The sequence below is a fragment of the Calliphora vicina genome, chromosome 1 (assembly GCF_958450345.1).
Source record: "Calliphora vicina chromosome 1, idCalVici1.1, whole genome shotgun sequence".
Taxonomy (NCBI): Eukaryota; Metazoa; Arthropoda; class Insecta; order Diptera; family Calliphoridae; genus Calliphora; species Calliphora vicina.
Genome location: NC_088780.1, coordinates 31,655,628 through 31,666,690, shown reverse-complemented (window position 1 = coordinate 31,666,690; position 11,063 = coordinate 31,655,628). Strand labels below are relative to the sequence as shown.

At 31.4% G+C, this 11,063-nt stretch overlaps 2 protein-coding genes across 2 annotated transcripts; both read right to left on the bottom strand.

The window, feature by feature from the left end:
• LOC135963301 (zinc finger protein 585A-like) lies at positions 1–9,328 on the bottom strand. Its single transcript, XM_065515096.1, has 7 exons — positions 9,154–9,328; positions 8,710–9,092; positions 7,923–8,498; positions 6,956–7,859; positions 2,600–2,604; positions 975–1,547; positions 1–914 (listed from the first exon to the last, which is right to left on the bottom strand). The coding sequence occupies exons 1-7, from the start codon at positions 9,289–9,291 to the stop codon at positions 29–31; spliced, it is 3,465 nt and encodes a 1,154-aa protein (XP_065371168.1). The 5' UTR covers positions 9,292–9,328; the 3' UTR covers positions 1–28.
• Positions 3,922–4,762, bottom strand: LOC135956734 (uncharacterized). The gene is made up of 2 exons (XM_065507303.1): positions 4,553–4,762; positions 3,922–4,492 (listed from the first exon to the last, which is right to left on the bottom strand). The coding sequence occupies exons 1-2, from the start codon at positions 4,688–4,690 to the stop codon at positions 4,073–4,075; spliced, it is 558 nt and encodes a 185-aa protein (XP_065363375.1). The 5' UTR covers positions 4,691–4,762; the 3' UTR covers positions 3,922–4,072.
• Positions 9,329–11,063: the final 1,735 nt, after the last annotated feature.

Below are 11,063 nucleotides of genomic sequence, written 5' to 3'. Positions count from 1 at the left end.
CATAAATAATAAATCACTCTTTTTACATTCATACAACTTCATCATGATGATTTTCATTAATACGATGTATATTTAATAACGATCTATTTTCAAATACTTTACCACAAATCGCACAATTCAGTTTTTTCTCCTTCAGATGCGTTCGTCGGTGCACCGATAAATTATACGACTGTGTAAAACTTTTACCGCAATCTTTACACTTGTACGGCCGTTCACTGCTATGTATACGTTTGTGTTTAATCATATGGGAATTGTCGCGAAAACCCTTCGAACAAATCGGACATTTGTATGGCCTTTCGCCGGTATGTAAATAACGATGAATTTTCAAGTCGTACGGCACAATAAATGATTTAAAGCAAATATCACATTTATAGGGTTTTTCGCCAGTATGATGACGATTTCTGTGAACATTCAAGATGGTTATTGTTTCGCAAACGTACGAGCATTCTGTACACATGAAACGTTTCTCTTTAACTTTAGCTGGTTGTTTTGCAGTTTCTGTTGAAGTTTTGGGAATATGTGACTTTTCAATGTGTATCCTAAGATCGGTTTTTCGTTTGTATTTTTTACCACAATGTGGACATAAACTGTACTTATCTTCGCTGATATGTACATGACGTTGATGAGCATAAAGTGTTTTGTAGTTTTTGTAAATATTACCACATTCTTCACATCGTCTGGCTAATGATGATGATGATTTAGTCTTTCTTTTTTTAATATTTAGAATATCCCTTATAAACTCTTCATCACTAAATTGTTCCTTATCCACTTCAGTCTTTATTAAAGGTTTTGTATGAGATTTAGTGATTTTTTGTGCCATAGAAATGCTGTCATCACTGTTAGAGTATTCTGTTTTGTTTAGGCAAGAAGTCTTTAAGTGTGTATTAGTAGTTGCTGTGTCCTTGGAAGCATCCCTGAAATTTATAAATGATTTTAAAGTATTTTTTTATAAAACCACTAAAACCATTTTTTACCCTTTATCCGTTTTATTTGCCGCCTCAGCTTTAAGTGTTTTTATCAGTTCTTTATGGGAATTTTTCACATGTGTTAATAGGTCATATTTCTGCATATACATGTACGCACAAAATTTGCATTTGAATTTGTCTTTTTCGGAGCCATGCTTGGAACGATTGTGATAGTTTAATGACGCATAATTTCCAGCTGTATAATCGCATGAACGACATTTTAAAATTTTATCCTTAGGTTTTTGTTTTTCCTTTAGTTTAACTACACCATGTTTATTTTTTATATGATATAAATACATGTCTCTATTGATGTATTTATCAGGGCATAATTTACAGGTAAACACTTCTTTTGAATCAAGTTTATGTTTGTCTAAATATGTACTGGGCGCTTCTATGTCATGTTGTGAACGCATGTGTTTTAATAAATTATCACGTCTGCTCATAATTTTACCGCATATGGGACAGGCTGTATCAATTTGATATTCTGAAGGCTTCTCAGCAGTATCATCTAAATGTGAGGCAATAGTTTTATCGAAAGTCGTAGAATATTCTGGCGGTAAATCATTTAAATAATTTTGTTCACTGGGAAAAAAATAAATCATTTTGCTTTTGAGTTTTTTTGTCCTTATGAAACTTAAAGAGGTTCTAGCTAAGTCTAATATTACAGAAATAAATGAAATGAAAAAAATAATTTAAACTCTTATTTTTGATTTTTCCCGATCTTTATTTTTGGTTTATTTAAACCAAAATAACTTATAGTTACGAAATTGCATTATAAATTGAAATTCAACGGTCTGTAACGGCTGCTTGTTTATTTAAATTTATATCCCTAGAAACTTCTACTTATAAACAATGTTGATAACAGTCCGTTTTTGTTTATAAGTATGACAATATTTACTGTGAAGCAGCTTTAAAAGTTCCAATTAATCATTGTAATAGATAATTCTCGAATTTACTAGAAGATGTCGCGGTGTATATAAATAGTAACGGCGAGTTGCTGGTGATTGAGTTGATAGGAAGCTTCGTTACAGTTAACCTTCGTATTGTGTTTAATTTAAGAAATAATAATACAAGTGTGTGTATTAACAGATTGAATTGACTATACAAAACAATCCTGGGGCAGTGTCCAGGGCCTTATGGCCAAAACTGAATGCAAACGCGACTGGAACACTGATAGAGTTGTATAATCTCAGGATTCTAGTAGGAGTGATAACAGGCCATTGCTCAATTGGAGCCTTTAAGGGCAAATGGGATAATGGCACACAGGACTTCCGTAGAGTGTGTGGGGATGCAGAGGAGCTAGAGACAGTAGAGCACATTATGTGCAACTGTCCTAGGTTACAGGGTCACATACTTAGATGGCTAGGAAATAGATTTCTGGACGAACTTGGTAGTGTTGCTGGCTGCAAATTAAGCAACATACTAGGTTTCATTAAGGGAATAGGGTGGACGTTCTACAGCGATTCCAAATCCGTGAAAAGATCTATATTTCTTTCTTTCTCTTTTCAACAGGCTGTACTTTGGTCTCTTCTATTACTCTAAGGCTATCCTCTTTTTCAAACTATTTGAAGGGAATCACAATGGACCTCAAGGTCTCCGAGTGGAAGTGCACATAGTGTACACCCCTTCCTAACCTAACCTAACAGATTGAATTCAAGTTATTGTTATTAAATTCAAATAAACAGTTGTTAACCCGGCATTTCCCAGTGTCACCTACAGGTGACAAAGATTAACGGTAGTTTTAAATATGGAAACAGACATCACTGATAAATATTAATATTACTTATATACAGACAATACCCTGTTGATTTTATTTTTGCAACACTAGAATTTTATTAACTAGGGAATTTTTAAAAATCTTTAAGCATGGTTTTTGATTTTAACATACCGGTGTGCCTTCCTAGCCGAATGTTGGCCTCAGAGGTTGAAGTGCAACCCAGACCCAACAGAGCAAATGAAGAAGTGGATCAAGATGCGCCACAAGTATCAGAACACATTGCAGACCAGGAACATGCCCCGAAGAAGAAAAAGAAAGAACTTACGGTAAAGAAGTGGTCAAAAAATACTTCAGTTTTTTCTTCATGTGGTAAAAGGACAGCGATCAAGATATTCCAGGCACATTTCCTGAAGATATCAGTGTCACTGATTGCTTTGAGTTATTGTACAACAAAGATTTAATATGCCTCATTGCAGATATGAGTAATTTGTTTTATTTCAATTGATGATACTACTGTTCCATATTATGGGAGACATATCACAAAGCAACATATTCATGGGAAACCATTACGATTTGGGTATAAAATTTGGTCTACAGCTACGGCACAAGGATATTTATTAAACTGCGTATTATATCAAGGAGCAAGTGGTCCATGCTTGAAGTTGTAGTCAGAGTATATCTTAGGTGTCGCAATTTTTTAGAGCTTCACTCAAGATCTAGTACTTTGATAATTTCATTACTGGTCCGTCTTAGCTAAATTATTTACATGGGCATAACATTGATGGAACAGGAAGATAAAATTCGAAGTATTTAATAAATTATGCCCAGTGCTATAAAAGCACAACTGCCAATATTTTTTTTATTTTAAATTTTTTTTATAGCGTAAACTAAGCGTATATTTACTATTTAGAATAAAAATAAATTGTTTCTCCCTTTTGCGAGGGTATGGGAATTGCCGGGTTAATAACCGATTTTATTTGCAATTAAGGCAATCCGGTTTATTTAATGGAAATAAACCACCGTTTTAAAAGGTAAAAACGTAACATTATATTACATAGTTAAAATACCTTAATAAAAACTTATATTCAAATGAAATCCTATACGATTTCACATATAACTTAAAAGTACTCATCACATCACTTTAAGAAAAGGATTAAACAAAATTTTGTTGAAAAAAACAAATTGGTGAATAAATTTTTTCCCCCAAATTTGACTCATTGTCAGACCGAATTTCTATGGCGTTATATCCTTGCTAAAAATATCTATCATTAGATATCCATATTGTCTATGTTAATGATTTATTAATCCAGATATACCTATGTAGTCGCGGTTTTTTTCTTAGTTCTCAGCCACTTTGTGGGCCGATTTTTCCGAATTTCAAAATGCAAAACTATCTTTCTAAAATTCCATAATCATACTTATCAATAATATCCATTTCTTCAATAATTTCATCCTTTTTAATAGGTTTGCCAATATCTGTTGATTCCTCCAATACTTCCAACTTCAACATAGTACTCGTTATTACAATTTTGAGTTCATTTGTTGTATTATCTTGGCCTTTTCGTTCTATCGCCTGGTATTCATCAATATCATTTTCCATTTTGATATCAAGGGATTTTTCCAATTCGTTTACATTTGGTGACAAATCAATAGTTTTTTCTTGCAGACAAACCAATTGTTTAGAAATAAGATTTAGAAGTTCATTATAGGAATTCTTCGCTTGTCGAACAAATGCATTAGTGGACCTCAACTCACGACAGCACAAAGCACATAAATATTGTGGCATGAGATGCTCATAATCTGATATGAACTAAATAGTAAATAAAATTGTTATATAGTAGTATTCCCATTCATTAATCTATGTTCTTACATCTAATTTGGCATATTCCTTTAGTAGTTGACCATAGGTCCTCTTGGGTCTGCAGCCTCTTGCATGTTTGTTTATAGGAAACATTTTTTCACTGATCTTAAGACATGTTCTACATTTCTGCACTGATTTTTCATTCATTTTTTTTTAATATATTTCTTTATTTACTGATCATTAATGGTTTATTATTAAATATTACAAGAACAGTTTGTAGCCGTAGTTTTTATTTTGATAGTAATCCACTATAAATTGATAACACAATTTTTAATTGCTGAGAAAATCTGTTTCATTGCACTGTGGGTGCAAAAAGAATTGTGTGAACTACAAAACTTTTAAGCGGATGAAAAAAGAAAAAAAAACACTTGAAATTAAAAAAATTACTTAAAAACTTTGGCAAATGTAAAGACTTTCGTAAGACTTTTAATATAATCTCACACATTTGTGGGCCGATTTTCTCGATTTTAAATAGCAAACCTAAGTTGGACTATAGCAAATATATTGATGTATCAATCATGTGTTATTTGTGGACTTGGGAAAGTTGATTTCAACATACAGACGACTCTATGGATACGTTTGAATCGTTATTTGGTTCAAAGCATCGTCGCAGCTAGCCTTATCGTGTAATGCATTGGCGTAGGGTTCTATAGTTGAAACAAAAAGTCGACTTTTCGACTTTTTTCTATTTTTATAACTTCGACTTTTCGAACTTTTGACTCGTTTCAACTTTTACCATATCTTGTAGCAAATATGTACATGGTTTCTTGTTTTATTGATTAAAAGAGTTTAAAATTCTCATTTCTTAGTAAAAAAAACTCTAATTTAATAGTAACTAAACATTTTATTTGATTTTTAATACATAAATAAACTATAACAAAAAACAAGTAAGACCAAATAAGGGCTGTGCCGTATCTTATATACCCTTCACCAAATTATACTTTAAAAAAGAAAATTTATATTTTTTTCCAAAGTTGTTTTTTTAATTTTTTTGAAAAAATGTTTCTTTTAATTTAATTGTCATTTTAAATTAAAATTTTTTTTAATTTTAAAAAATTTTTTGAGCCATTGTAGGTCCAACTTACTATAGTCTTATATATGTCGTTGCAAAGGTCCATATTGTCTATATTAATGCCTTTGTAATCCAGATATAGGTAAAAAATAGGTAAAAAATCGAGGTTGTCCTGGTTTTTTCCTAATATCTCAGCCATTCGTGGACCGATTTTGCTGATTTTAAAGAGGGAACTTCTCGAAAGCATGTCTGACAGAATTATTGAAGATTTGGATCCCGAAGATATCTGGGGTCTTCAGATAATTGATTTCAACGGACAGACAGACGGACATGGCTTAATCGACTCCGCTATCTATAAGGATCCAGAATATATATACTTTATAGGGTCGGAAAATTATATTGTGGAAATTACAAACGGAATGACAAACTTATATATAACCTTCTCACGAAGGGATAATAAAAAATCAGAAAATCTTCATTGGATAACGAAATGCGCATGATACGATTTGATTTTAGACCTATGGTTTCTTGAGGAAACGTTCTTAGAATTTTCCGTAGATTGCGTTTCTGTTATAAGATTTTTTACTTTTTGATCGTCCATACAAATCGACCCAGCCTAATATATTATATACTAGTTGATCGCCCCGGCTTCTCCCGGTAGCATTTACTAATGTTAGTTTAGTTATTCAAGTTTCTCCAACCCACGCACACCAGCCTGTTCTTATTTATTTGCAAATAAAATATCTAAATTTGTACTGCATACTTTAGGGAGCTTTTTTATTACAGTTGACTGGACTCTCAAAAAAAAAGAATTTCCGAGTTTTACCCGGAATTTTTTTTCTTTACAAACCATCTCCTGAAAATTTCGAATCGAATAAAAAAATCAGCCAAATCGCTCCAGCCTTTCTCACGTGATGACATTACATACATGGACCAATTCATTTTTATATATATAGAAGATAGATGATGTTTGAAAAAATAATTTTTAGAAAATTTTTTAATTTATAATTCTTTGGAAAATTTGCGAATTTTGGATTTCTTGAAATATTTTTTAGATATTTCATGCAAAATTTATTTTGTGAAATTGAAAATTTTACATTCCATGATTTATTAATACTTAAGCCTTGATTTTCATCAAAACAATTTAAGTAATTTATTGATCATCTTCGCAAATTAAGGTATAACCTGACCTTTACAAAAAAATAAAATAAATTATAAATAAATCACTCTCTCAGTGATATAATACAAAAGCGATTTTTAAATGGTTAAGGCTGAATTGAAAGTGGATCCGTTATTTTCGGTATCTGATATTAATACAACTTCATATTATGTATTGTGTATATTTCTTAATATAAAATGCTGAGAACATAAATAATAAATCACTCTTTTTACATTTATACAACTTCATCATGATGATTTTCATTAATACGATGTATATTTAATAACGATCTATTTTCAAATACTTTACCACAAATCGCACAATTCAGTTTTTTCTCCTTCAGATGCGTTCGTCGGTGCACCGATAAATTATACGACTGTGTAAAACTTTTACCGCAATCTTTACACTTGTACGGCCGTTCACTGCTATGTATACGTTTGTGTTTAATCATATGGGAATTGTCGCGAAAACCCTTCGAACAAATCGGACATTTGTATGGCCTTTCGCCGGTATGTAAATAACGATGAATTTTCAAATCGTACGGCACAATAAACGATTTAAAGCAAATATCACATTTATAGGGTTTTTCGCCAGTATGATGACGATTTCTGTGAATATTCAAGATGGTTATTGTGGTGCAAACATACGAGCATTCTGTACACATAAAACGTTTCTCTCTAACTTTAGCTGGTTGTTTTGCAGTTTCATTTGTATTTTTGGGAATATGTGACTTTTCAATGTGTATCCTAAGATCGGTTTTACGTTTGTATTTCTTACCACAATGTGGACATAAACTGTACTTATCTTCGCTGATATGTACATGACGCTGATGAGCATAAAGAGCTTTGTAGTTTTTGTAAATATTACCACATTCATCGCATCGTCTGGCTAATGATTTGGCCGCTGATGATTTAGTCTTTCTTTTTTTAATATTCAGAATATCCCTTATAAACTCTTCATCACTGAATTGTTCCTTATTTGAGGGCTTTGTATGAGATTTAGTGATTTTTTGTGCCAAAGGAATGCTGTCATCACTGGAAGAGTATTCTGTTTCGTTTAGGCAATTATCAATATCTTGCGGTGTTACATATTTAGATGAAGTAGTTAAGTTTGTATTAGTAGTTGCTGTGTCCTTGGAAGCATCCCTGAAATTTAAAAATGATTTTAAAGTATTTTTTTTATAAAACCACTACAACCATTTTTTTTACCCTTCATCCGCTTTATTTACCGCCTCAGCTTTAAGTGTTTTTATCAGTTCTTTATGTGAATTTTTCACATGTGTTAATAGATCAAATTTCTTCAGACACATGTACGCACAAAATTTGCATTTGAATTTGTCTTTTTCGGAGCCATGCTTGGAACGATTGTGATAGTTTAATGCCGCATAAGTTCTAGCTGTATAATCGCATGAACGACATTTAATAATTTTATCCTTTGGTTTTTGTTTTACTTTTCTTTCATCCACACCATGTTTATTTTTTATATGATATAAATACGTGTATTTATTTGTATATTTACCAGGACATATTTTACAGGCAAACACTTCTTTTGTTTCAGGTTTTCGTTTGTCTAAATATGAACTAGGCGCTTCTATATCATGTTGTGTACGCATGTGCTTTAGTAAATTATCACGTCTGGTCATAATTTTACCGCATATGGGACAGGCTGTGTCAATTTTGGATTCCGAAGGCTCCTCTTCAGCATTATCATTTAAATGTGAGGCAATAGTATGATCGATCGTCGTAGAACATTCTGGCGGTAAATCATTTGAATCATTTTGTTCACTGGGGAAAATATAAATAATATCTAAGAACTTATTTACATAGAAAACTTATATTAAATTAACATATATCGTTGCCATTTGTGGTCCGATTTTCTCGAATTTGAATAGCAACGAAACCAGGATTATCACAAATAAAATGTAGAATTTACAATCGGAATGACTAACTTGAATATACCCTTATCACTCATGATACAAATAGTCCATAATCTTACTTATCAATTTCATCAATGTCCTCATTATCTTCATTTTGAAATTGCTCCTCATTGTCTGTTAATTCTTCCAACACTTCTGATTTCGATTGTACACTCGTTCTATTAATGCTGAATTCATCTGTCAAAGCATCCCTAGATTTGATGTCCATTGCATTGCTATCATCAGTATCCTTTTCCATTTTGATATCAATCGATACTTCCAATTCATTTTGTGGCAAATCAATTGTTTTTTCTTGCAGACAATCCAATTGCTTAGAAATAACATTTACAAGTTTAATATTGCAATACTGGGCCTGACGAATGAAGGCGTAAGTATTTCTCAACTCACGACAGCATAAAAAACATAAATATTTAGGCATGAGACGCTCATAATCTGGGTTGCACTAAATAATATAATTATTTATTAAACCAATTTGTATGCATTCAAAGAATCTATGTATGTACCTCAATTTTGGCATATTCCTTTAGCAGTTGAGCGTAGCTCCTCTTTGGACTACATCCTCTGGCATGTTTGGTTAGAGGAAAAGTTTTTGTACTGTTCTTAAGACATGTCCTACACTTTTGTACTGAATTTTCATTCATTTTGATAAATTCTATTTTAATTTAGAGCTCATAAATATGTAATATTTATTAAATTGTAGCCGCAATTATTTTTGTTTTACGGTAATGCAGGGTGGATTGATAGCGCGTATTTTTATTTGTTATGATCAGCTGTTTCCTTGTACTGTGGGTGCAAAAATAAATCCACTGCAATTCAAAGTTTAGTTTAAAATCCATAGACACCGCTTAATTTTTTTTCAATAACTTAGCCTGGCCAAAATGCTACCGGTTATAAATTTCTACTTAAAAATAGTTTACACAAAAAATATAAATATAAAATAAATTATTTATGAAATGCATAATTATTTAAATTATTATAAATAAAACTGAACAAAGTCAAAACCTTATTATATTTCAAAACATTAATAGAAAATCATTCCTTAATTGACATCAGTTAATTAATAACTTGATAAGAAAAACTAGCGTCCACTAGAGCCAGTAAAAATCTATATAAATAAAAATCAAATTTCGTTCTTTGGTAATTAAATCAGTTGAGAACCGGCCGGACCGATTTACACAAATTTTTTTGTGAAATGTTGGTCATAGTCCAAGAAGAACCTAAGTCTTACGAAATGAAAAAAAGACCACGCCAACTTTTACGTCCATTTTTTACGACTTATACAAAATTGGAAAACGGCTGCCCCGATTTGGCTAATTTTTTGTTTCAATGTACATAGTAATACAATTTAAGTTTTTACTGAAAGAAAAATTTACCACCCCAATTTTTTTTCGATATATCCAAAATTGCAGGACGCTTGGACCGATTTGGCTAATTTTTTTTTTAATGTTCGCAATAGTCCGAAATACTTTTTTCAGAAATTAAAATTGTCTACGTCCACTTATTAAATACATTTGCAAAATACATCGATCTTTGATCACTCATATTTCAGACCAAAATTCGATTACTTATATAAAAACTCAAAATATTTTAAATTATTAATAATGGGCCAATAAGCGTTTAATGAAAAAAGGATCTCGATCTTCGCTAATATTTTGGCCAATAAGCGTTTAATCAAGAAAAGAAGCTCGATTTGTGATCACTCATATCTCAAAATATTTAAATTCGCTAATAACTTGGCAAATAGGCGTTTAATCAAGGAAAAGAGCTCGATCTGTGATCGCTTATATTTTTTAACAAAAATAGATTTTTTATATAAAAACTCAAAATATCTAAATTCGCTAATACTTGGCCAATAAGTGTTTAATCAAGAAAAGGAACCCGATCCTAATCACTCATATTTCTCAACAAAAATCGATTTTTTATATAAAAACTCAAAATATCTAAATTCGCTAATAACTAAGAGTTTAATCAAGAAAAGAAGCTCGATCTGTGATCACTCATATTTCTAAACAAAATTCGTTTTTTAATATAACAACTCGAAGTATCTAAATTCGCTAATAACTTGGCCAATAACCGTTTAATCAAGAGAAAGAGCTCGATCTGTGATCACTCATATTTCTGAACAAAATTCGATTTTTTATATAGAAACTCAAAATATCTAAATTCGGTAATAACTTGGCCAATAAGCGTTTAATCTAGAAAAGGAGCTCGATCTGTGATCACTCAAATTTTTCAACAAAAATCGATTTTTTATATAAAAACTCAAAATATCAAAATTCGCTAATAACTTGGCTCATATTTCTGACCAAAAATCGATTTTTTATATAAAAACTCAAAATATCTAAATTCGCTAATAACTTGGCCAATAAGCGTTTAATCAAGAAAAGGAGCTCGATCTGTGATCACTCATATT